This window comes from Rhinatrema bivittatum, chromosome 19 (assembly GCF_901001135.1).
Source record: "Rhinatrema bivittatum chromosome 19, aRhiBiv1.1, whole genome shotgun sequence".
Lineage (NCBI taxonomy): Eukaryota > Metazoa > Chordata > Amphibia > Gymnophiona > Rhinatrematidae > Rhinatrema > Rhinatrema bivittatum.
Genome location: NC_042633.1, coordinates 4,469,185 through 4,496,907, shown reverse-complemented (window position 1 = coordinate 4,496,907; position 27,723 = coordinate 4,469,185). Strand labels below are relative to the sequence as shown.

Genomic DNA, 27,723 nt, shown 5'->3' with positions numbered 1-27,723 from the left:
CGTCACAACGGTTTACAATAGGGCACATAAAATAAGGATGCTGAGATATATTAATTTACACAAGTGCCGTAATGATTCGGTACATAGTTTTCTAAATGATATAATTGGTTAGTGATACAATACTGTCCAGGAATTATCAGTTTAAAAACAATTCTAACTTTATAAGTGTCAACTTCTCTTCTGGGGAAGAACGAGAAGGTAGAGTAAAAACAGATAGAAATATAGCTACACACTTTATTTGTTCATACCTCTCACTTCGCCTGCCTCACTGTTTCCCCTTCTCTGTTTGGTAGGCTTGCTTGAATAGCCAAGTTTTTAAGCCTTTTCTGAAGGTTTTGTTGTCTTTTTGCAACCTTAACTCTAGTGGCATGGTGTTCCACAGTGTGGGTCCTGCCAAGGATAATGCTCTCTCTCTTACTTGAGTTAGTCTTGCTGTCTTAATTGATGGGATAGTAAGGAGTGCTTTATTCGCTGATCTTAGGTTTCTGTTTGGTACGTGTACGCGGAGGGCTGTGTTAAGCCATTCCGCTTTTTCGTTATGTATTAATTTATGTATGATGCAAAGTGTTTTGTATTGTATTCTCTGCTCAACAGGTAACCAGTGTAACTCGGCTAGGGTTTCGGTGATGTGGTCTCTTTTACTTTTTCCGGTCACAATTCTTGCAGCAGTGTTTTGTAAAATTTGTAGTGGTCTGAGTGAGGTGTATGGTAAGCCTAGTAGTAGCGCATTACAGTAGTCGGTGCTTGCAAAAATCAATGCTTGTAGGACTGAACGAAAGTTCTTTGACGTTAGAAGTGGTTTGAGTCTTCTGAGTACCATAAGTTTAGCGTATCCTTCTCTAACTTTTAAGGATATATGTTGTTTTAAGCTTAATTCGGTGTAACTTCAGAGTTTTTCATTTCACTTGTTACAGTTTTTTTTTCAGTTCTGTTCAGTTATTTATTTTAATTTACACCCCCTGTTAAATGTAAACCAGCATGATGTGATTCTAATCATGAATGCTGGTATAGAAAAACGCTAAATAAATAAATAAATAAATAAATAAAATAAACTCCCATTCCCCGGGACCGAGACTGACAACTGAGAAAGTCTGCCTGAACGCTGTCGACGCCGCAATGCTGACCAGATGCTGCTCCGCCCAGCTGATCAGCTGTTGAGCTTCCACCACCACTGGTTGGCTTTTGGTCCCTCCTTGGCGACTGATATAAGCCACCGTGGTTGCATTGTTGGACAGTACCCTGTCCCTCCCGTGGAGGAGTGGAAGGAAAGCCCGCAATGCTAAACACACGGCTCTGGTCTCCAGACGAGTGATCAACCAATGAGATTCTTCCTGGGACTATTGCCCCTGCACCAATTATCCCAGACAGACCGCTCCCCAGCCAGAGAGGCTGGCATCTGTGGTAACCACTGTCCACTCGGGCACTACCAAGGAAACTCCACGGGTTAAGTTGTCCGAGAGGAGCCACCAATCGAGACTGGACCTTACAGAATCTGAAAGGGGAAGAGGCAGATGAAATTGCTCAGAGACTGGGTTCCATCGTGAAAGCAAAGCTGACTGTAACTGCTACAAAGGCCCATGGCACTAACTCCAGAGTGGAAGTCATCAATCCTAGGACCCGCAAGTAATCCCGTACTTTAGGAGGATGCTTGGCCAATAAGTCTCAAACCTGTCCGTGCAGCTTGCAAATGCGCTACGTGGTAAGGAAAACTCTCCCCTGTTGCGTGTCGAAAAGGGCTCCCAGGAATTCCAAGGACTGGGAGGGTACCAGATGACTCTTGGCAAGGTTGACCACCAACCGAGCGACCTCAGTAGCTGAAGCACTCTGCGGACCACCGAATGGCAAAGCAACTCCGATTTCGCTCAAATCAGCCAGTCGTCCAGATATGGATGCACCAAGAATCCTTCCCTTCGGAGTTGTGCCGCTACCACAACCATTATCTTGGTAAAGGTCCGGGGCACGGTAGCAAGCCCAAAAGGCAGAGCTTGAAACGAAAATGATGTCCCAGGACAGAAAACTGTAGGAACTTCTGGACATCGGCTCAGATGCCGATGTGAAGATATGCCTCCGTTAGATCCAGCAATGCCAGAACCTCTCCCGTTCGCATTGAGGCAATGACGGACTGTACAGTATCCATGCGGAAGCAGGACACCCAAAGACATCTGTTGACCCTTTTTAAATCCAGAATGGACCGAAAGGCCCCCTCTTTCTTGGGTACCACGAAGTAAATGGAATAGCGGCCTCTTCTCCGTTCTGCAAGAGGAACTGGCAAAATGGTGCCGAGCTAGAGAAGGCGCTGCAATATGTCTTGTACCGCCTTTCATTTCTCCTCGTAAGCACATGGGGAGACCATAAACTGGTCCCGAAGGCGACGTGCAAAATCTAAAGCGTAGCCTTGTCTTATCACGGTGAGGACCCACTGGTCTGAAGTCAATTTGGCACATTCCTCGTAAAACAGAGACAGTCTGCCCCCTACAACCGGCACTGAGGAATGGACCGGCGCAGACTGGGGATTACCGGTTCTACCAAAGCGTCGGCCTCGAAAGGACTGGGACCAGGTCTGCTGCCTGCTCGAATTCTGCCTAAAGGAGGAACCGGTAGACTGGGGCGTTCAAAAACTTTGATTCCCATGGAAGCGAGACCAAGTAGAAAAGGAGCCCCTCGACTTGGGCCTATCCTCTGGCAATCGATTAATTTTATTCTCTCTCAGGGATTGAATCATGTCCTCCAGGTCCTTTCCAAAAAATAACTTGCCCTTAAAAGGCAAACAATCCAGCTGAGCTTTGGAAGAAACATCCGCAGACCAGTTCCGTAACCACAGACGCCTGCGTGCCGAGACAGCCAAAACCATGGACCTGGCCGAAGCCCGCAACAGATCGTAAAGAGCATCCGCACTATAAGCGACTGCAGCCTCCAGGCGTCCTGCCTGGAGAGCTTCCCCTTCTGAAAGATCGACATTGGCCTGCAGTTGTTGCACCCAACAAAGGCCAGCTCTCAAAGAAAAACTGCTGCACATGGCAGCTCGCACTCCCAATCCCGAGACTTCAAATATTTTCTTGAGCTGAATCTCCAACTTTCTATCCTGTAGGTCCTTGAGGGCTGTCACCCCTGTGACTGGGATGGTGGTCTTTTTGGTGACTTCTGACACCGCCGCATCCACCTTGGGAACTCGAAGAAGGTCTAAAGCTTCCTCCGGCAGAGGATATAGCTGTACTGGGAAGCCTTAGGAGGCCTTGCATTCTGTTCTGGGAGCACTAGGAGAGCGGTCCCATCTTAAGGGGATTGTGTGCCCTTGGGACTCGGAATGACCTCAGAAGACTCCGGGGCAGCACCCAAGTAGGCAAGCCATGTCCAAGCATGGGTGAAGACTGAAGATCTGACCTTCTACCGGACCTGCATGCTTCTGGAAGGCCAACAACGCAATGTTGATTACTGAACAGTCCTCTGACCGTTCCCAGCTCTTTCGGACCTGCCGCTAAGTATCGGCAAGAAGCAGCAGGCTGGACTGAGGACGAGGGCAGACAAAGGCCTTGTGACATAGAAGACTCTAGATGAGACGAGGAGCTTAGAAGACTCTGGACAAGAAGAGGAGCTTGGAAGACTCTGGATGAGATGAGGAGCTTGGAAGGGTCAGACATTGCCAATGTCTCTCAGGGCGCCCAACACAGCCCACCGACACGAGCGGACCGAATGGGCTGGTCACGGACCACCCTGTCCCACTGTGTGCCCTACACAACCTGGAGAGGCTGGTCACGGACCACGTGGCGAGCGGAACACGCGCAGGAAGGGAACCCAGCCACTACAAGACTCCAATGACTAAAACAGGAACCGAAGAAACGGATTTACCCGACGAGTTGTCATCTGGAGAAGTAGAGGAGCTGGAGGGTCAAGAGGACTCTGAAGACTGAGCACTGGAAGACACAGATGAGAACTTGGAACAAACTTGGAACAAAGAATACAATACAAAACTTTATGCACCATTCATAAACTGATACACGATGAAAAAGCAGAGTGGCTGAACACAGCCCTCCGCTTACATACCCCACACAGAAACCTAAGGTCAGCAAACAAAGCAATGCTAACTATACCATCAGTCAAAACAGCCAGATTGACACAAGTAAGGGACAGGGCCCTATCACTAGCAGGACCGATAATATGGAACACCATGCCGGTAGAAATCAGATTGGAAAGAGACATCAAAACATTCAGAAAAAATTTAAAAACATGGCTATTTAAGCAAGCATACCACAAAGAGAATCAAGAGTTGAACCCAGGGAACTGTTAGTTGCGGTCAAGCAAACACCCACACAAACACACTCCTTCCTTCTTAAAGTGTGTATCCTCTCCTATATTCTAATCTCCACCTTTATCTTAAACTTCAAAGAACTAAAGTTAAGTAACACCAAACTTTTAGCAGAGTTAGAAATCCTAGACATAACTTAGAACACTCACCAAATAGTACTTATTATGATATAATGTTACAGTATTTTTGATGGCACCTGTGTAAGAGTTAAAATTCCAGACACTTTATGCAACATAGTTTTTGTGCCTTATTGTGAACCGTTGTGATGGCACCCGCTTAACGACGGTATAGAAAAGATTTTAAATAAATAAATAAATAAATCAATCAATCGGGAAATGGAACATCAGGAAGTGGAACATCAGGAAGCCTGGACTAGGAACCTCGGAACATGAAGTCATGGAACATCAGGAAGCCATGAAGACTCAGGACATGGAGCTCCAACGAAGAACAAGGAACGAAGACCTGACAGAGTGCTGGAAAACAGGAACCTCCAGGGACGAAGAACTCCTGCAAGGCAAAGGCTGAAGTGAAGAAGAAGCCCTTTTATAGGGCTAGCAGGAAGATGTCCAGGATGACGTCATCAGGTGGGGCCCAGGGCATATCTGACCATGGGTCCTTTAAATCTAGTAAGGAGGTGCGGCCACGTGCCTAGAGAGGCAGGCAGGAACAGAGGCAACTCAGGATTAGGGTCAGACTGATAACGGCGCTTCTGCAGGCTCAAGCAGCTCTCTGCCGCGAAGGTAGATTTAAGGGTGGCCCCAGGCGGCTAGGCAGACCCCAGCTGTGGCGGCTTCATGCCGCGGAAGACAGGCTAGCTCGCGGCTCCCTGACGCAAGAGAAGGCCCCAAACGCGGCAGTCCGGGCCACGGGAGAAGTGACATCAGCGGCAGGCTCTGACTGCCGCGGGACACGGCTTAGATGTCGGTGGCCTCTGCTGCGTAGGAGAAGGCAGCGCAGGAAGGTAGGTGAAGGCCTGCTCGCAGGGGAAACTCCACGGTCAGGAATCATAACAATAACTTATCCATTGCTTTACTAACCTTCAACCCCAGCTCAGGGATGTCCCATTCTCTGAACAGCAAGTCGGTAACCGAGAAATGAAAAGGAAAAGAAGTGGTCGGACCCCGCAGGCCCAACAATACCGGATCAATAGCCCCCATCCGGGATTCCTTGGGCGGCACGTTGATGCCTAACTCCCCTAGAATCGCGGGGATAAGCTGACCCAGGTCATCCTTTCTAAAAAGGCGGACCATCTTCGGGTCGTCTCCCTCAACAATATGAGAGCCACGGCCTGAATCCTGCTGTTGATCTGTATCTCCACCCACCCCCAGCGAGGGCTTGGAATGCAGGATCTGATCATCTGGGTCAGAAACCTGCACAGAAGAATCTGTATCTGTATGGGGCACCACGTACTGTAACGGGCACTTCACTTTTGAAGACCCAGTTCTCCCCTTAGGTTTGGACCGCTTCCGTGGATTCGAACATGGGACCACTAAAGAAGTTTTCTCTTCAGCCTGCTTTTTCCCTGACTTCCTGGCCTTAAAGGCCTTATGACGCAGCAAAATAAACTCCGAGGAGAAAGAGGAGGAGTCAGAAGCCCCCTTGGGGCTGTTCTCCGTCGCAGACAAGGCATGCCCCGTTGGTTCGCCCCCCCCCGGGGGCCATTTGTTCCAGGGATAAAAAAGGCGGGAGTATCCCCTCCCCCACCGCGGTTCGCGTCGCTGCCCTGATCGTGCTCAAAATGGCTTCTGTTCCCGCGCTCAGCGGGAACGGATCAGGAGGAGGCCGCGGTCCACTAACCCCCGTAGGAGCTTTGCGAGCGCTCTGCCTAACATCCCTGGCTGCAGCGGAGGTTCCCTCCCCCCCCCCCCCGGGGAGACATGAGGAACAGAGGCCATCTCGAGAAAGGCGCGCGCTGAGCCACACGCCCGGCATGCTGATCTCCGCTGCATCATTAAAGTAAGGAAAAAACGACCCGGAGCAGCGAAAACTGTGAAAAGTGACCGGCAGCGGCAGCAAGGGAAGGGAGAACCTGAGCCCCGAAAACCAAGACGTTTTATTTATTTATTTTTATCAAAAACTTGCCTGGCGGTCTTCTATGGGTCCTGTTCCTTCTGGGGTGAGTGAGCCGGGCTCCCCGATATCACACTCAGTGCTGCTAGCAAGTAGCAATAGGGCCCTCGACCCGCAGCTACATCAAGCACCAGGGGGGATGGTCCCCTCAGGACCTAACAACCCCCTGGGAGGCTGAAGAAAATCTTCCTTGTCTCTTATTTTTAACTAAGTATAATTTAAAGAAACAAACTCCTTGCTTACTTTCTATTTCTTTTTTATTTTTTTACACTAAGTAACAAGTACAGAATGTAGATTCTGCACCTCCAGAGACAGAGAAGTACTATATCCTAAGGTGGCACCTTAGGATATAGGGCAGAGTCTGTCAAATCTCTGTCTCCATCTGCTGGAGGGGGGCAAAACCCAGCAGTCTAGGCTGATCCGAGTACGTACAGGGAAGGGTGATCACATTTTTATCCTGGGTGACATGCAGCCAGTTGGAATTCAGTTTTTTTTTGCCTATCATACTTAAATAGTAGTAGTCACCTAGCTGAGATTTTGTTTGGGTATTATGTAATATGTTCACCACGTGAAGGTACTCAAGAAGACTTGGTGAGAGAGACTTACTCCATTTACTCTAATTATTATTTCACCCTTAGACCCAGGTTTGGATTCTTTCATGTATTTTTACTTCAGATTTTTGTCTGAAACTTTCGTCACATTAAGAACATATAAGTGGTTTATTTTTCCTATGAGTTATTTCATGGCATTGCAGGTGCCTTTTCTGACAGAAACTTTTATTACATTCTGAACATTTATATGGTTTCTCTCCAGTGTGCATTCGTTCATGTATTCTTAGGTGAGATTTTTGACTGAAACATTTACCACATTCAGAACATTTATATGGTTTCTCTCCAGTGTGGATTCTTTCATGTATTTTTAGCTCAGATTTACAATTGAAACTTTTATTGCATTCAGAACATTTGAATGGTTTCTCTCCAGTGTGAATTCTTTCATGTATTCTTAGCTTAGATTTAAACTTGAAAGTTTTAGTACATGCTGAACATATAAATAGTTTCTCTCCATGGTGCATCTTTTCATGTTTTTTTAGGTCACATTTATTTCTGAAGATTTCATCACATCCAAAACATTTAAATTGTTTCTCTCGCTTGTGTAATTTTTCATGCACTCGCAGGCTGTCTTTTTGACTGAAGCATTTATCACATTCAGAACATTTAAATGTTTTATCACCATTGTGGCGAATTTCATGGCACTGTAGGTGGCTTTTCTGACTGAAACATTTATTACATTCAGAACATTTATATGGTTTCTCTCCAGAGTGGATTACTTCATGTCTTCTTAGGACACATTTATAACTGAAGCTTTTATCACAATTAGAACATTGAAATGGTTTCTCTCCAGTGTGTAGTCTTTCATGAGCTCTTAGATCACATTTCTTAACGAACCTTTTATCACATTCAGAACACGTATATGGTTTCTCTCCCATGTGTATCAATCCATGTACTCGCAGGCTACTTTTGTAACTGTAACATTTAGTACATTCAGAACATTTATATGGTTTATTTACCTTGTGGATTATTTCATGGCATTGCAGGTTGCTTTTCAGACTGAAACATTTATTACATTCAGAACACTTGTACGGTTTCTCTCCCATGTGGTGCATTTGATGTAGGCGCATGTGGCTTTTCTGGCTGAAACATTTATCACAGTCAGCACATTTAAATGGTTTCTCTCCAGTGTGGATTCTTTCATGTAGTTTTAGGGGAGATTTTTGACTGAAACATTTACCACATTCAGAACATTTATATGGTTTCTCTCCAGTGTGGATTCTTTCATGTATTCTTAGGTGAGATATTTGCCTAAAACTTTTATCACATTCAGAACATTTAAAGGGTTTGTATCCTTTGTGAATATTTTGATGAATTATAAGCTGTGATTTATATGCAAAATATTTTTCACATTCAGTACACTTGAAAAGCTTGTCTCTTTTGTGAAAAGTTTTAAATTTTGGGAGGTTTGACTCTCTTTCTTTACCTGCAGTACACTGAACTGTACCTTCTCCTGAGTGAATTTTGACATGTCTTTCCAGGTCAGCCCTGTAGTGAAAGCATTGTTGACACTTTGTACATTTTAATAGTTTCTTTTGTATGGGAATTTTTCTATGTGCTGTAAGTTTTTTCTTAGAAATTCTTTTCTCATCTTCATTGCCTATAATTTGTTTCTCCCTGCTATAATATTCATGGATGCATGTGTGATTTGACCTCTCAGTGAACTGGTTCCCACATTCAATCTTTTCATGGTGCCCAACAGAATGTAAGTTTGTGGTGAAGTTTTCCCAAGTATCAGCACTTTTAAATGAACTTCCTCTTTCATTGAGTCTCTGAGTTTGCACAAGATTCGAGAAGTGGTTGGAATTTCTCTCTTGTTTAGGACATGGGTTAGGTCTCTTGGCTTTTTGGACTTTTTCTTCTTTTATCCTTGGCAGTGTTACTCTACTGCTACCTACTTCACTGTCAGCTGAATGATCTGTGTGCTTTCTGAAGGACTCTCTCTGTTTCCATTCCTTCCCCTGCTGTCCACTGCATATTCTCTGCCTTTCATTATTGTTCCTGAAACAATCATCTGTTGGATAAAAGTGAAAGTATAATCATTAATTTTATAGCTACGGAAGAGGACATATACAGGGAAATATCTCCATATGATTATTTAAAGACATTTTCTTGGCTAAGGCTCCATATGACACATAACAAGACATGGTGCTGCTTGTAGACAGGTACAGGTGGGAAATAGCACATGAACAGAGGGGACCAGACCATGTCTGTGCATCTCATCTTCACCTCCAGTCTCTGCAATGATTCCCTTCACTCTGATTACGGTCAGTAACCAAAAACTCTGCAACACTCTGATGATTCATTCTGGATATGGGTCCCTGAACCTCAGAGTTGAATAAGCAGAAATTACTACTTATCTGATAATTTCCTTTCTCTAAGGAAGGTAGGCCAATCCAAACCAGTGGGTTATGCACTCCTACCAGCAGATGGAGACAGAGTAAATCAGACTCACTGATATCACTGACATATAGCCCTGCTCTTATATCAGCCCACCAGTATCTCTGGAAAAGCCAAACTGTGGACAAAATGACTATACTTGAACATGATGAACAATCAATCACCATGGTTCCAACCAATTGGACAACACTGAGGACAGCCAAAAGAATTAACATGCACTAATGTTAGGGGCTGGTTATATAAAACTTACCAGTCCTTCAACTGAATTAACAGAAAAAACACTCATTGTCGTCCGCATATAAAGTATGAACTAAAAGCAAGTAGGCAGCCCAGGGCAGGTTGTGGATTGGCCTGCCTTCCTTAGAGAAAATTAAATGATCAAGTAGTAATTTCTCCTTCCTCTGCACTCAAGCAGGCCAATCCACTCCAGTTGGAGGTATCAAAGCTACACCCAAAAAGAGTGGGAGGCTGCCTGTGGTCCTGTCTACACTTCACGCGTGGAAGCTGCACCCTCCTGAGCCCAAACATCCAAGCATTAATACTCGGAGAAAGTGTGTAAGAAGGACCACATCACTGCTCAGCAAATCTCGACAGGAGACATCAACCAAAGCTCCGCCCACAAAAACTGCCCTGACCAGGTACTGGGACATCTGCATCCACATAGGCAGCCGTGTTGAATTCTGTCACCCAATGGGCTATAGCTGCCCGCATCGCTGGTTCACCTTGATTATCTCCAACATGGAGCACAATCCGTCGCTTAGATGTGATCTTCAAGTATTGCACCAGATGCCACTTGACATCCAAAGCATGCAGACGATAATCATGCCTATCTTGACCCCTGACCAGCGAGAACAGGGATATAGACTAATTTGAATGAAACTCCAAAACCACTTTCGGCAAAAATGAAGGTACAGTACTAAGCTGCACCACCCCAGGAGTTAGTCAAAGGTTTCCTGCACATGGCTCTCAATGGTCTCCTGCAACAGTGCCCGGGAGTACACGCACAAATACACACTCAAAACTAGAGTTAGGGTATAGTGAAGGCGGCTCAGGGTCGGCTGTTGTTTAGCAGCGTTTGGCTAGGCCCCGCTCTCAGGCTCGATTCAATTAGCCATGGCGGAGTTTTTTTCTCGTGCACATAGGCATACGCACAGATGTATTTGCCTATATGCATGCCTATGTCAGGACCCCACCGCGCAGCGAGAAAGCATGCACACTCCTATGTGCGTGAGCAAAAAACGCCGCCATGGCTGACTGAATCGGCCTGAGAGTGGGGCCTAGCCAAAGGCTGCTCAACATCCGAGCCCGAGCTGCCTCCACTCTACTCTAACTCTCCCGAGAAGTGAGAGGCAAAAGAGGGTAATGGGTGCACAGGAACAAATACAGAGGGAACAGGACCTGGTAAGAAAAAACAGAGGGGACTAAAATGTCCCTACTTTTTTTCTCTTGAGCTCAGCCCTCCCAGGCTGAGAACACGGATGGGGTCAATGGCTATGGAGGGAGAGGGCACAAGCCTTCACCACCGAGCCCTCCATCATCCTTGCTACCGCTTCTGACTTCTAGACAGATTTAGTAACCTCCAAGAGCCACAACAGATGCCGCTTGACATCCAAGGTACGCAAAAAACGATACTCGCACTCATCTCAATCCCTGTCCAATGTTGGCAGGGAAATACTGATTCAAATGAAACTCCGAAAACACTTTCGACAAAAAGGAAGGCACAGTCCAAAGCTGTACCACCCTCGGAGTAACACGCAGAAAGGTCTCATGGCAAGAAAGAGCCTGCAGTTCGGAAACCCGACATGTGGAACAGATTGCCACAAGAAAGACCTTCCTCAATGTAAGCAGCTACAAGAAAAGGCCATGCAGAGGCCAAAAATTAGGACCCACCAAGAAATTCAGGACCAGATTAAGTCCCACAGAGGCACCAAAAGCCACAAAGGAGGACGCAGATGCTTAACTCCCTTCAAGGATCGGGACACATCTGAATGGGAAAACAAAAGCCCACCACTGATTCACCCCCTATAACAAGCGAGAGCTGCCACTTGAACCTTTAAGGTGTTAAAGGCCAAGCCTTTATGCAATCCTTCCTGCAAAAATTCCAAAATTAGGAGTTTCCACTTTAAGAGGCTTAGAACCTTGCTCCTCACACAAGGCCTCAAAAACTCTCTAAACTCTAACGTAAGCCAGAGACATAGAAAATGTTCTGGCCCAGAGCAAAGTAGACATCACTGCAGCAGAATAATCATGCTTCAACAACCAATCCCTCTCAAGGGCCAAATCGTAAGACAAAATCGACCCAGATTATCGTGTAGAATGGGTCCCTGCCGCAACAGATCCTTCTGGAGTGGCAGTCTGAGAGGACTGCCCACAAGCAGCCTCTGCAGATTGACATCACAGTCTTCAGGGCCAATCTGGAGCCCCCAAAAGCATGGTTTCGATCTGATTTGCAATCTTCCGAATGATCTTGCCTATCAGTGGCCATGGTGGGAAGGCATATAATTTTATTTATTTTTATTTAGGCATTTTATACACCGTCGTTCCAAATGAAGTTCACAATGGTTTACAATATCAGCATTCATATTCTTGGTCAACAATCACATGCTGTGTTTTCACATTCACATTCTAGGTTAACACTACAATAACTATATGTTCTAGTTCATATTCATATATATTCTAGGACATCACAATAGTAAGGATATAATCTAGTTCATATTTGTACATTTTTAGGTTGACCCAACAGTAAATACACATTATAATTCTACTAACTTTACATCGTTCACTACTTATTGCTCTCTCCACTAACATTATCTCTGGTACTGATGTTGAAATTATCAGCATATTGGTATTTTATGTTAAATGATATGCTTTTCTAAAGAGCCATGCTTTCAGGTTCTTCCTTGAAATTCTCTTTATCTGGTGTAGTGTTATGACACCCCGCACCATAGCCACACCTGAACAAGAGCATTGATACCCAGTTCTTTTGGATCCCTTCTGCGACTGAAGAATTGCGGAATCTTTGCATTATCAGAAGTTGTCAGCAAATCTAGATATGTGCGACCCCAGCACTCCACTATGAGATGAAAGGCTTCATCCGCTAACTCCCACTCCTCTGGGTCAAAGCTCTACCCACTGAGAAAGTTGAGCCTTACGTTATCCATTCCGGCAATGGGAGAGGCAGATATGTCTAGAAGATGTTGCTCCACCCATACCATGAGCGCATCTATCTCCTCTGACACCTGTTGGCTTCTGGTTCCGCCCTGATGATTGATGTACGCCACTGTCGTCACATTGTCTGACATTATCCTGACCGCTCAAGTATCTAGATGCTCGGCAAACCTTAAGCATGCCAGCCAAACTGCCTGTGCTTCCAACTGATTGATGCTCCATTGCTATTCCTTGGCATTCCAATGACTTTGCACCAGCAACTCCTGACAGTGAGCCCCCCTAACCCAGAAGGCTCGTAGCTGTCGTGAGCACTAATCAATCCAGTGTCTCCAAGGAAACTCCCTTCCTGAGATGATGATCTTGTACCCACCACTGCAATTGGACGCTCAACTCCAGTGGTAAGTGTTACAGTCCCGGGCCGTGCCCCGGTCCCTCCACTTACCTCGGGGACGGCCCGGGCTGCTGCGATGCTCCCCCGGGCCTGCTCGACCCTGGCTGCGGCTCTCCCTCCTTGAGACGCCTTCATCGCTCCGCGGCTGGACCCACCCCCTAGGCATGTGCACGCGCAGGGGCTCTGCTCTTAAAGGGGCCAGCGCGGGAAATGCAGCCCTGCCCTGGGATGACGTCAGACGCTCCCAGGGTATTTAACCCTGCAACAGGATCTCTTCCCTGCCTTGCAACAAGGTTCACTCTGGTAAGAGTTGCTAGTTGCTGCTTCGGATCCTTCGGCTTCTGACTCCTGGCTTTCGACTCCGGCTTCCATCCACCGACTTCTGATTCAGCTTCATCCTTGGCTTCTGACTTCGGCTTCTGACTCCTGGCTTTCGACTCTGGCTTCCGTCCACCGACTTCTGATTCAGCTTCATCCTTGGCTTCTGACTTCGGCTTCTGACTCCTGGCTTTCGACTCCGGCTTCCGCCCACAGACTTCTGATTCAGCTTCATCCTTTGGCTTCTGAGTCCTGGCTTTCGACTCCTGGCTTTCGACTCCTGGCTTTCGACTCCTGGCTTTCGACTCCTGGCTTCCGTCCACCGACTTCTGATTCAGCTTCATCCTTGGCTTCTGTCTTCGGCTTCTGACTCCTGGCTTTCAACTCCGGCTTCCGTCCACCGACTTCTGATTCAGCTTCATCCTTAGCTTCTGACTTCGGTTTCTGACTCCTGGCTTTCGACTCCGGCTTCCGTCCACCGACTTCTGATTCAGCTTCATCCTTGGCTTCTGACTCCTGGCTTTTGACTCCAGCTTCCATCCACTGACTTCTGATCCAGCTTCGTCCTTTGGCTTCTGACTTCGGCTTCATCCAGGAGGCCTCGCCTAAGTCCAAGCGGCTCGGGTCCTCTCGAGCTCCTCTCGGGGGGACCGCGGGCTTCCAGTGGTGAAGTTCCAGTTGGCCTCCTGGCTCCAGCTCTTCGTCTCCATTCCCGGGATACCACCTCGCAGGAGACCACTCGTCAGTCCAAGTGGCCCGGGTCCTCACGGGCTCCTCCTGGGGGGACCTCGAGTCTCCAGTGGTGAAGATCTCTTGGTCTCCTGTCTGTGCCGCCTCCCGGCTTCGACACCCACTGAGTATCTCCTCAGTGAGCCACCAACTGTACGAGCCGGCCCAAGGGTTAACAAATCCAACAGTTTGCAAGGCCATGGACCCGGTGGACGCCACGGGCTTGAAAGCCATTCCCGGAATTGCACAGCAGTTGCAACAACAGCAAATCTGCATTGACTCCCTGATGACGACCGTGCAGAGACTAGCCGATCGGATAGATGGAGTCGCTGCATTCATTCCTCCGGTACAAGTAGCCTCGGCCGATATTGGACCGGCCATGCCCACACAATTGCCAGCACCCTCACGGTACTCTGGGGAATAGAAGCTCTGCCGCGGCTTCCTCAATCAGTGTTACATCCGATTCAACCTACTGCCAGCCCAGTTTCCTACGGATCGAATTAAAACCAGCTATATTATTTCATTGCTAGATGGGAAACCCCTGGCGTGGGCCTCCCCATTGGGGGAACGTCAGGACGCCCGTCTTGCGAATCTGGAGCAGTTTGTCGCAGCCTTCCGACATATCTTTGATGAGCCCTCTCGCAGGCCCGCTGCCACCTCTGAGTTACTTCAGCTATACCAGGGCAACCGGCCTCTGACCAAGTATGCGGTGGAATTCCAGACTCTAGCAGTCGAGCTGAAATGGGGGGATGACAGTCTCCACGGCATATTCCTGGAGGGTCTCTCCTCAAAACTCCAAGAAAAGCTGGTGGCGAGGGACCTCCCGGATGACCTGAACAGCCTCATCGATTTGGCTGGTCGGGTGGACCGCCATATCCAACATCGGTTCCGGGAAAGGAGGTCCGGTCGTCAACCCAGTAACTCTAGAACTACATTTTCCTGACCGGTACCCTCCTCTTCTGCCTCTCCAGGGAATCAACACGTAGAGCCTATGCAGTTGGGCCAGGGCCCAATCTCACAGGAAGAGAGAAGAAGACGCCATACTCAAGGTCTGTGCCTATATTGCGGTGGCAAGGGGCACTTCCTAGCCCGATGTGGTGAGCGGCTGGGAAACGCCAGAACCTAGGGATCGTCAGGGAGCTGACCCTAGGTAACACCACTTCTGCCTCCCCGTGCACCGTTCCGGTTACTGTAGTCCTTCCCGGAGGAGACTTTGATACGCTGGCCCTGACTGACTCCGGAGCCAGGGGGAATTTCATCCTCTGGGATCTAGTCCAACAACTACAAATCGGGGTTCAACCCCAAGAGCACCCCCATCCGAGTGTCTTCCATTCACAGGACCCCCCCCTCCCGGGGACCATTTCTACCTGTACTAAGCCCCTAACCTTATGCACAGATCTTCTGCACATAGAAGAGATCTCATTCCTCGTCTTGGAGAGGTCCATGCACCCAGTCATCTTGGGCTTACCCTGGCTTCAGAAGCACTCACCGGTTATCTGCTGGGATACCTTCCAGATTGCGTCCTGGAGTCCGCCTTGTTTTGAAACCTGCCTGGCACCTATTCCTCAACCGTTGGTACCACTCCTGACCACACCCTTGGTGCTGCCACTACAATATCAGGATTATATGGATGTCTTCTCGAAGGAAAAGGCCGAGCTCCTCCCAGAACACCGGCCCTTTGATTGTGCCATCAATCTGATCGCGGGCACCACGCCGCCTAGAGGGTAGGTTTATCCCTTGTCGCTTCCGGAAACCCGGGCCATGTCTTTGTATATCCGGGAGAATTTGTACAGAGGCTTCATTCGGCCATCCACCTCACCGGCCGGAGCCGGATTCTTCTTTGTTGCGAAGAAGGACGGGTCTCTCCGGCTCTGCATAGACTATCGTGGTCTGAATAATATTACGCAACGCGACAGATACCCATTACCACTGATCCCGGAGCTACTGGATCGACTACAAGGAGCCAAGATCTTCACCAAGTTGGACCTCCGAGGGGCATACAACCTGGTACGGATACAACCAGGCTACGAGTGGAAGACCACGTTCAATACGAGGGATGAGCATTACAAATACCTGGTCATGCTCTTTTGTCTCTGCAACGCCCCTGCGGTCTTTCAGAACCTAATGAACGAGGTGCTGAGGGATATGCAAACACCTCGGTCATAGTATACTTGGATGACGTGCTCATATACTTGAAGGACCTGGCCATGCACCGCAGAGACGTTCGGAGTGTACTACAGAAGCTCCGGGATAACCGATTCTTTGCCAAGATGGAGAAGTGTCAGTTTGAGCAAGAGTCTCTACCCTTCCTCGGGTATACTGTATCCTCCACGGGTTTCCACATGGACCCTGAGAAAGTAACGGCCATCAAAGATTGGCCTCAACCCGTGGGGGTTAAGGCACGTCAGCGTTTCCTAGGCTTCACCAATTTTTACCGCCAGTTCATACCTCACTATTCCCGGATGGTGGCCCCGCTAACGGCCCTCACCAAAAAGGGGGCCGTCGCTAGGAACTGGTCCGCGGCAGCGCTACAAGCCTTCCAGGAACTGAAGTCTGCCTTCCTTCAAGACACATGTCTCCACCATCCGGACCCCCAGCGTCAATTTGTCGTAGAAGTTGACGCCTCCGACGTGGCGGTCGGGGCCGTCCTGAGCCAAGTATCCAGCAACGGCAAGTCCTTGCTGTTGTTACGATTGGGCACTGATCAGGTGTAGTGAACACCACCTGTAGGGGTGACTCAGGGTGGAGAGAAACAGGAGTGTGTGGTAGAGCCTCTGATACTGGCTGGTGTAGGCAGGAATGTGTGGAAACTGTCTGGAACTAATGAAACTGAAGGTTATTCAGAGGATGCCTGTGGTGGTGGGAGCTAGCTGGAGGGAGTCTAATACAAGGTGCGTGGAGGTAAGGGTGAGCTTGAAACACAGGAACAGCATTGAGGTATGTGTGAAAGTGAATGCAGGTAAAGGTGATCAGAATACTGGAAATGGGTGCTGGTAAGGATGGACTCAGGGTAGCGTACAGGTAAGGGTGATACTGACTGTAGGTAATGAGTGACTGGACTAAGGGAACCCGGGGAAACAAGACTGACGATGAATAGACAGACTAACCAAACATTACTAACACTAAACATAAAATACAAAAGCCCGAAGGCAGCAAGGCAGAAGCCTGAAGGCAACAGAGCAAGGCAGAAGCCCGAAGGCAACAGAGCAAGACAGGAGCCCAAAGGCTACAGAGCAAGACAGGAGCCCAAAGGCTACAGAGCAAGGCAGGAGCCCGTAGGCAACAGAGCAAGGATGAAGTCCGTAGGCAACAGAGCAAGGCAGGGAGGAGGCTAGAGCAGGGAGCCCAAATGAGCTCGATGCTGAAGCACCGAGGGATATGCTAGGCAGGGTTATAAAGGAAGTCTGGAATATAGAGTAGACAAGGAGGGTGGACTGGGCCAGCCAGGAGAGCATACTCGTGGGGGACCTCTGGTGGTGAGGCAGCTGCATAGCAGCCATAGTCGTAACAGCCGTGTTCTTACTTTTCCCGTAAATTCTCGCCCGCGGAAAAGAATTACAGCATAGGAGACAAGGAGCTTCTGGCCATCAAACTGGCCTTCGAAGAATGGTGCCAATGGTTGGAGGGAGCCCAACATCCTGTGATCGTTTATATTGATCACAAGAATCTGGAATGCTTGTGTTGTGCCCAGCGCCTCAACCCTCAACAAGCTCGGGGATCCCTCTTTTTTAGCCGCTTCAACTTTCTCCTCTGTTACAGGCCAGCTTCCAAGAACATCCGGGCGGATGGCCTCTCTCGCACGGCGGAGACAGAGGATACCCCTAATCCGCCTCAATATATCCTCGACCCAGCCAAAGTCCTTCTTGCGGCTACAGAGGTGGCTCCCGCAGGCAAGACAGTGGTACCCACTCGCCTCCGTAGGAAGGTGTTATCGTGGGCCCACAACTCACTGACCGCAGGCCATCCGGGAGTAACCTGGACCTTGGACTTATTGACCAATTTCTACTGGTGGCCTCAGGTCAAGAGGGATGTCCATCTCTACGTTAGTTCCTGCCCTACTTGCACCCGACAGAAACTTTTGCCTGGCCGCCCCTGGGGCCTTCTCCAGCTGCTGCCTATTCCAACTGAACCCTGGACCCATCTGTCCACAGACTTCATTGTGGATCTGCCTACCTCGGACGGGAAAACCGTGATCTGGGTCACGGTCGACAGATTCTCGAAGATGCCCATTTTGTGCCCCTCTATAAGTTACCTACAGCACCAGAACTTGCAAGTCTCTTCGCTCAACATATCTTCCATCTGCATGGGCTTCCTTTGCACACTGCCTCGGACCAAGGGCCCCAGTTCACAGCAAAATATTGGAGAGCCCTCTGCAGGAAATTTGGGGTCCAACTAGACCTTACAATGGCTTTTCACCCCCAGGGCAAAGGCCAAGCCGAACGCACTAATCGAACGTTAAAGGCCTTTCTCCGTGCCTTTATTTATTTATTTAGAGTTTTTATATACCGACCTTCTCGAAATACATAATCGAATCAGGTCGGTTTCCATAAAACAAAACTTTCGCAAGTAAGGCGTTACATTAAACAATTTGTGAGGGATCTCCAGAATGATTGGGTAACTCTCTTACCCTGGGCAGAGTTCTCCTACAACTGCCACTGACATTCTGCCACCAACTTGTCTCCCTTCCAGGTGGTCTACGGGAAGACCCTTAGACCTCCCTTACCCCTGCTTCTGATGGTACCGTCTCCTGCAGCGCAACTAACTGCACGTCAGTTGCACAACCTTTGGAGTTCCACCCAAGAGAAGCTCCGATCGACGGCGGCTAAGGCAAAGATGTTTGCCGACAGGCTACAGCAGCCAGCGCCTGTTTTTCTCCCAGGAGATAAAATGTGGTTGAGCACCAGGAACATCCAATTACGGACTCCTTCCATGCGCCTGGCCCCCAGGTATATTGGTCCGTTTGCTGTGGCAGAGAGAGTAGTTGCAGTATTCTACTGGCTACGAGTACCATCCACCCTGAGGATTCACAATGTCTTGTATGTGTCTCTCCTCAAGCCTGTGGTTCCATCTAAATTCCACGATAAATCTCCTGTGCCCGCCAACACGTCTGCTGAACAAGATGTCATTTATCAGGTGAAAGACGTACTGGATGTACGGTTCCACCATCGCAGATGGGAGTACCTTCTCTTCTGGGAGGGTTATGGTCCCAAGGTGGAAAGAAGGCAAAACGATTACCGGCATGGTTAAAAGGGGAGGTGAAAGAAGCTATTTTAGCCAAAAGATCTTCATTCAAAAATTGGAAGAAGAAAATAGGATAATGCATAAAAGTTGGCAAGTTAAATGTAAGACATTGATAAGACAGGCTAAGAGAGAATTTGAAAAGAAGTTGGCTGTAGAGGCAAAAACTCACAGTAAAATTCACAGTAAAACTTTTTTAAATATATCCGAAGCAGAAAGCATGTGAGGGAGTCAGTTGGACCGTTAGATGATCGAGGGGTTAAAGGGGCACTTAGAGAAGATAAGGCCATCGCGGAAAGACTAAATGATTTCTTTGCTTTGGTGTTTAATGAAGAGGATGCTGGGGAGGTACCCGTACTGGAGAAGGTTTTCATGGGTAATGATTCAGATGGACTGAATCAAATCATGGTGAACCTAGAAGATGTGGTAGACCTGATTGACAAACTGAAGAGTAGTAAATCACCTGGACCGGATGGTATACACCCCAGAGTTCTGAAGGAACTAAAAAATGAAATTTCAGACCTATTAGTAAAAATTTGTAAGCTATCATTAAAATCATCTATTGTACCTGAAGACTGGAGGATAGCTAATGTAATCTCAATATTTAAAAAGGGCTCCAGGGGCAATCCAGGAAACTACAGACCGGTTAGCCTGACTTCAGTGCCAGGAAAAATAGTGGAAAGTGTTCTAAACATCAAAAGCACAGAACATATAGAAAGACATGGTTTAATGGAACAAAGTCAGCATGGCTTTACCCAAGGCAAGTCATGCCTCACAAATCTGCTTCACTTTTTTGAAGGAGTTAATAAACATGTGGATAAAGGTGAACCGGTAGATGTAGTATACTTGGATTTTCAGAAGGCGTTTGACAAAGTTCCTCATGAGAGGCTTCTAGGAAAAGTAAAAAGTCATGGAATAGGTGGCGATGTCCTTTCGTGGATTGCAAACTGGCTAAAAGACAGGAAACAGAGAGTAGGATTAAATGGACAATTTTCTCAGTGGGAGTGGGCAGTGGAGTGCCTCAGGGATCTGTATTGGGACCCTTACTTTTCAATATATTTATAAATGATCTGGAAAGAAATATGACGAGTGAGATAATCAAATTTGCAGATGATACAAAATCAATTTTTGTATCATCTTAGCCACTGTCACAGAAGCAACTTCTCTGGTGGCAGTGTCACCAAGATAACAGTCTGCAACACCTAAAGTGGTGGCTCCTGGTTCCATTACTGCTCTGCTATCTGATGCCACTCCCTCAGTCTCCTGAGATAAAGACTAGCCTAAGCCACCAGAGAGCAACAGGAAGCAATTTGCAAATTCATCACTATGGCTTCAAAGGCCTGCTTAAGGATAGCTTTGATTCACCTATCCTGAGCATCTGAACTTGAGCATCTCCTTCCACCAGAATGGTGATCCACTTGGTAACAGAACACACCAGCACATCCACCTTCAGGAAACACTAATGCTCTCTTGCCTTTGGATCCAAGGGCTACAAACTCACCAAAGTGCATCCCCCTTTAAAGCTTGCCTCTGGTGCACTCCATTTAAGGTCAATCAACTCTTGAACTGCATCCAGGAAGGGAAAGAAATATGATGCTTTGCATGGGTGACCAATATGGGGTCCATTGTGCACCTGTAGAGTCACCCCCTGTCACACCAAGTGCCTTCAGAGACTGAGATAACAGACTTGGCAAATCATCTCTCTGAAAGAAACGGAACACAGCCCAAAGTGGCTCTAAATCTGGGGGAACTTCTCCCTCTTCCAGAGGGGAGAAACCCAAATCATCGTCAGTGTCATCCTTATCCACATCCTCTGAACATCAAGGACTGATATACTGCGGCGCAAATAAGAAGGGATCCCAAGAACGTGACCCTGATTTAGAAGGCATCACCGTCTCTGATATGTGCCCCTGCAGAAATGTCTGTAGACCCTGGAAAAATTCCACCCAGGAAAGGGAGGATGGGTCCATACCAGGCCCCACAGGGCCAAATCTGACTTCCTCTGACTGAGTGTCCCCTGAAAATGTTTCTGCCATCAGATCAACCGAAGAAGGGGACACCCTGATTGTGTTGCCGTCAGCCCCACTCCCCTCTGACAGAGGGGATGGACCAGTGTCAGCTAAATCAGTAGGAGACAAATCACCTTGAGCATCCAGGCAGTACTGACATAGACCCGCAGAAGGCCATAGCTGTATTGCCCTTATATGGCAAGCAGCACAGATCACTAACCGCTTAGACTTCTGGTTTGTTGCATACCCAAAATAAGATACGCGCTCCAGTACGCACTCAGGTACGTGCTCACCAGCAGGCCACAGAAGTACCCCCACAAACATTGGCCGCGGTTTTGTGTGCACAAGTGCGTGCACACATGCGCACTATCACGACACTACCGCAGGGTGTGAATGCGCACACACAAGAGCATGAAAAACACTGCCATGGCCTACCACATGGCTAGAAGATGGAGCCTAGGAGAGGGACCTAACCAAAGATTGCTCAACCTGCTGAGCCTTTGCCGCCTCTGCACCTCACTAAACTCGCCAGAGAAGTGAGAGGGAAAGTCGCCGACCACCATCGCTGATGGAAGAAGACCCGGTAAAGACAAAATAGGGAAAATAAAACCTCCCTACTCTTTCTTTGCCTTTTTTTAACCTGCGCTCAAGTCTCCCTGGCTGACAGCACAAACGGGTCTCCAGCTAGGGGGGAGAGGGTGAAAGCCTTCACCGTCGAGCCTCCCTCGACCTTCAACAGGCCTTTTTATTTTTTTTTAATCCCTACCTGAATTGGCTGCCAGACTCAAGGCACTCAACTGAGGGAAGCGGTGCTATCAAATGTCTCCTTTTCTTCTTACGTTTCCTCTTCTTTTTTTATACTACAAGCAATCCCCAGTAGGGAGATGCATGTCCACCATCTGCTGGAGACGGAGAATACTGGCGGGCTAATGACGGGGCAGGGCTATATGTCCATGACGTCAGCTTTTACTCCATCTCCATCTGCTGTTAGAGGTGCATAATCAACTTGTGTGGATTGGCCTGCCTGAGTGCAGAGGAAATATTTCTGCTGATGGACTGTGTCCAAAAAAGAAAAGAATAGAAGCCTTACAGAACATAAAACCCCTCAGTCTGACAGAGCTTTATTCTTTCCCGTGAATATGCAATTATTCCCGCCAGTTCACTGATCAGTATGCAGAGATCACGCAGCCTCTGGTAAAACTCCTGCAGATGGATGAACCGTGACAGTGAGGATCTGAGCAGCAAACAGCAATGGACGAGTTGAAGGGAATTCTGGGTAAAGCCCCTTGTCTTGCTTATCTAGAGAGCAGCAGAGAGTTCTTACTGGAACTAGCCTTTACTCACGAGTGCATGAGCACTGTCTTGTACCAGGAACTTTATATCTCTAGCATGTACCGATGATACATTTACCCCAATATTGACTGGGTAAATGTATCATCGGTACATGCTAGAGATATAAAGTTCCTGGATGGAATAAATGACATTTTTATGGAGCAATTGGTTCAGGAACCGACAAGAGAGGGAGCAATTTTAGATCTAATTCTCAGTGGAGCACAGGATTTGGTGAGAGAGCTTAACAGTGGTGGGGCCGCTTGGCAATAGTGATCATAATATGATCAAATTTGAATTAATGACTGGAAGGGGGACAGTAAGCAAATCCACGGCTCTCATGCTAAACTTTCAAAAGGGAAACTTTGATAAACTTAGAAAAATTGTTAGAAAAAAACTGAAAGAAGCAGCTACAAAAGTAAAAAATGTCCAAGAGGCGTGGTCATTGTTAAAAAATACCATCCTAGAAGCACAGTCCCGATGTTTTCCACACATTAAGAAAGGTGGAAAGAAGGCAAAACGATTACCGGCATGGTTAAAAGGGGAAGTGAAAGAAGCTATTTTAGCCAAAAGATCTTCATTCAAAAATTGGAAGAAGGATCCAACAGAAGAAAATAGGATAATGCATAAGCGTTGGCAAGTTAAATGGAAAACAATACATTCTAATAATGTTAGACTTATCAGCAGCCTTTGACACAGTAAACCATAAAATTCTACTAAAAAGACTAGAAGAGATTGGACTATACAACGAAACAATAAACTGGTTCTGCTCATATCTAAAAAACAGGTTCTTTCAAGTTCAGATCAACAACTCACTATCAGACAAATTCAATCTTGAAACAGGTGTACCACAGGGATCAGCCTTGTCCGCAACCCTTTTTAACATATACATGCTTCCATTATGCCATCTACTAGCTGGAATAGGAATCATACATTACATCTACGCAGATGATATTCAATTAATTCTACCAATCGACGACTCAAAAGAAAAAAACATTAAACCTAGCTAACATGTACCTAGATATCATAAAACAACTATTAAACCGAATGGAACTAGTGATCAATATTGAAAAAACAGAATTTCTACACTTAGAAAAAATATCGAAATCATTCAAACCCCAATTATACTAAAAAATAACCAGAAAATAGAACTAGCAAAAAAAGTAAAGAAACTAGGAATAATAATGGACCCCGAAATTAATCTAAAACAACACATATCGCTAAAAGTAAAAGAAGGCTATGCTAAACTCATGATCCTCAGAAAACAAACCGTTATTAACTCCTGCAGATTTCAGAACAGTGCTTCAGGCACTAGTTTTCGCCAGTACTGATTACTGTAATGCACTTTTTCTAGGACTCCCAAATACAACAATAAGACCACTTCAAATTCTACAAAACACAGCAGCGAGAATACTAACTGGAAAAAGAAGAAGAGACCATATAACTGAAACTCTGGCCGAACTTCACTGGCTACCCATAGAACACAGAATAAAATACAAAGCCCATGTACCATACATAAACTAATACATGATGTAAAAGCAGACTGGCTAAACACCGCACTACGGGTACACGCACCACACAGGAACCTTCGTTCAGCAAACAAAGCTCTCTTAACCATTCCCTCAGTCAAGACAGCGAGACTAACACAGGTAAGAGAGAGGGCATTGTCTTTAGCAGGACTCACACTCTGGAACACAATGCCTTTGGAGATCAGATTACAGAGAGACCCCAAAACATTCAAGAAGTCTAAAGACATGGCTTTTTAAACAAGCCTTTTATAAAGAGACTGGAGAATAGAAAATACACTGGAAAAAACAGAAGAGCACCAGCACTATTCTCATAAATGTGCATTACAATATTTTAACATATTGAGTACACAAGGAATGTAATAAGATAACACAGTAAATGTGATTTTTTTTGACCTGTAAAAGTACCTTCTAGGTACACCTGGCCAGAACCTACATCACTAAACATTTGTATGTATTTTTATGATTTAATGTAACCGAAACTTAATGTCACCGGTTAGAATGTACTATAGTACGCTTACTCCAAACTTACTTATGTGCCTACATGTAAACCGTTGCGGTGGTATATAACTTAGCGACGGTAGAGAAAAGACTTTAAATAATAAAATAAATAAATGTAAGACATTGATAAGACAGGCTAAGAGAGAATTTGAAAAGAAATTGGCCGTAGAGGCAAAAACTCACAGTAAAAACTTTTAAAAATATATCCAAAGCAGAAAGCCTGTGAGGGAGTCGGTTGGACCGTTAGATGATCGAGGGGTTTAAAGGGGCACTTAGAGAAGATAAGGCCATCGTGGAAAGATTAAATGATTTCTTTGCTTCAGTGTTTACTAAAGAGGATGTTGGGGAGATATCTGTTCCGGAGAAGGTTTTCATGGGAAATGATTCAGATGGACTGAACCAAATCACGGTGAACCTAGAAGATGTGGTAGGCCTGATTGATAAACTGACGAGTCGTAATTCACCTGGACCGGATGGTATACACCCCAGGGTTCTGAAGGAACTCAAAAATGAAATTTCAGACCTATTAGTAAAAATTTGTAACCTATCATTAAAATCATCCACTGTACCTGAAGACTGGAGGATAGCTAATGTAACCCCAATATTTAAAAAGGGCTCCAGGGGCGATCCGGGAAACTACAGACCAGTTAGCCTGACTTCAGTGCCAGGAAAAATAGTGGAAAGTGTTCTAAACATCAAAATCACAGAACATATAGAAAGACATGGTTTAATGGAACAAAGTCAGCATGGATTTACCCAAGGCAAGTCTTGCCTCACAAATCTGCTTCACTTTTTTGAAGGAGTTAATAAACATGTGGATAAAGTTGAACCGGTAGATGTCGTGTACTTGGATTTTCAGAAGGCGTTTGATAAAGTTCCTCATAAGAGGCTTCTAGGAAAAGTAAAAAATCATGGGATAGGTGGCGATGTCCTTTCGTGGATTACAAACTGGCTAAAAGACAGGAAACAGAGAGTAGGATTAAAAGGAAAATTATGTTCTTACCTGATAATTTTCGTTCCTGTAGTACCAAGGATCAGTCCAGACTGCTGGGTTATGCCTCCCCTCCAGCAGATGGAGTCAGAGAGAAAACTGAAAGCACCCCCTAGATATACTGGTGTGCCACCTGCCATCCTTCAGTATAATGTATATCAAAGCAGAAGAAAGGCAAAACAAATCCTCCGCCAACTTAGCCACTAATTAAAACATGGCAACCATCTAGATCAAGTAGTAAAACTCTTCCCATGCCAAAACCTTGCAAACATTAACCTAACTTCAAAAAGGCACCACCCGCCAATAGCAAAGAAAAGGGATAGTTACCTACCGTGTTGAAATACTGAAAAGCTATGGAAAGAGAAATGGTTATTTGAGTGGACTCTCCTGACACTCAATATCGGGCGGGCGTCTGGACTGATCCTTGGTACTACAGGAACAAAAATTATCAGGTAAGAACATAATTTTCCTTTCCCTGTACGTACCAGGATCAGTCCAGACTGCTGGGATGTACCCGAGCCGCCTTAAATGGGGTGGGACCCAGAGAGTCCCGCTCGAATGACACTGCTGCCAAAGGAATCAGCTGATGTTCCCCGAACATCAAGCCGATAATGACGAGCGAAGGTATGCAACGACTTCCACGTGGCTGCTCTGCAAATCTCCTGGCTAGAAACCAATCGACTTTCTGCCCAGGAAGTCGCCTGAGAACGCAGTGAGTGGGCCTTGAGCCCCTCAGGGACAGACTTACCACAGCCAATGTACATGGATGCGATCGAGCTCTTCAACCAACGAGCAATAGTTGCTTTTGATGCCTGCAGGCCCTTCTTGGGCCCCTGCCACAGGACAAACAAGTGATCCGACCTTCTGAAGTCATTAGTGACCTCCAAATATCGCATGATCACTCGCCGCACATCTAAATGCTTCAAATTGGAACCGTGCGAAGACTTTAGGTCCGACGCCGAGAAGGAAGGCAATTCCACCGTCTGATTAACATGAAAAGCCGATACCACCTTCAGCAAGAACGAAGGGACCGTACGCAGAGACACACCGGCCTCTGAAATACGCAAGAACGGTTCCCTGCAAGAAAGTGCCTGTAGCTCCGACACCCGACGGGCGGACGCAATGGCCACTAGGAACATGGTTTTGAGCGTGAGATCCTTTAGAGAGGCCCGCCTGAGAGGTTCAAAGGGGGCCGCGTTGAGACCTTTGAGCACCAAATTCAAATTCCAAGAAGGACAAGGGGATCTAAGTGGTGGACGCAAGTTCCGAACGCCACGCAAAAATCGAGCTACATCTGGGTGACACGCGAGAGAGGATCCATCTACTTTACCCCTCAAACACCCCAGAGCCGCTACCTGAACCCTCAGAGAGCTGTAAGCCAAACCCTTTTTCAAGCCCTCCTGCAAGAACGTAAGGATATCCCCTACCGAGGCCCAGCGTGGCGGAATTTGAGATGCAGCGCACCAGGAGTCAAACACTTTCCACACTCTGGCGTAGGCTAGCGTGGTGGAGGGTCTTCGTGCCCGCAGGAGGGTGGAAATGACAGGTTCTGAATATCCTTTCCTCCTCAACTGCCTCCTTTCATAAGCCGCCAGACAGAAGCGGTCCGCCAGATCGAAAAATACGGGCCTCTGCCGAAGCAGATTCTGAAGATGACCCAGTCTTAAGGGTCCGTCCTGCGCAAGATTGACTAGATCCGCAAACCACGGTCTTCTTGGCCACTCCGGGGCCACTAGAATCACTGGCCCGCGATGGGATTCTATGCGTCTTAACACCTTGCCTATTAGAGGCCACGGGGGAAACACATAGAGGAGGATGTGATGAGGCCATGGAAGCACCAAGGCATCTACCCCGTCCGAACCGTGTTCTCGCCGTCGACTGAAGAAACGTGCTGCCTGTGCATTTTGCCGAGTCGCCATCAGGTCCAGACGTGGAATCCCCCACCGCCGGGTGATGAGACTCATTGCCTCGGCCGAGAGCTCCCACTCTCCGGGATCCAAGTATTGACGACTTAGATAATCCGCTTGTAGATTGTCGACGCCCGCTATGTGGGTGGCCGCTATGCGGGACAGATGACGTTCCGCCCAGGACATTAACAACGACGCTTCGTCCATCACCGGCCGACTTCTCGTGCCGCCCTGG

General features: G+C 47.2%; 1 protein-coding gene across 1 annotated transcript in view; it reads right to left on the bottom strand.

Moving 5' to 3' along the window:
* Window positions 1–4,638: 4,638 nt before the first annotated feature.
* LOC115080662 (zinc finger protein 665-like) overlaps window positions 4,639–27,723 on the bottom strand; it is a 202,676-nt gene continuing 179,591 nt past the window's right edge. Inside the window, exon 10 of the mRNA XM_029585002.1 lies at window positions 4,639–8,995. Coding sequence (XP_029440862.1) covers window positions 7,074–8,995 — 1,922 coding nt within the window. The 3' untranslated portion in view covers window positions 4,639–7,073. The remainder of the gene's footprint in view (window positions 8,996–27,723) is intronic.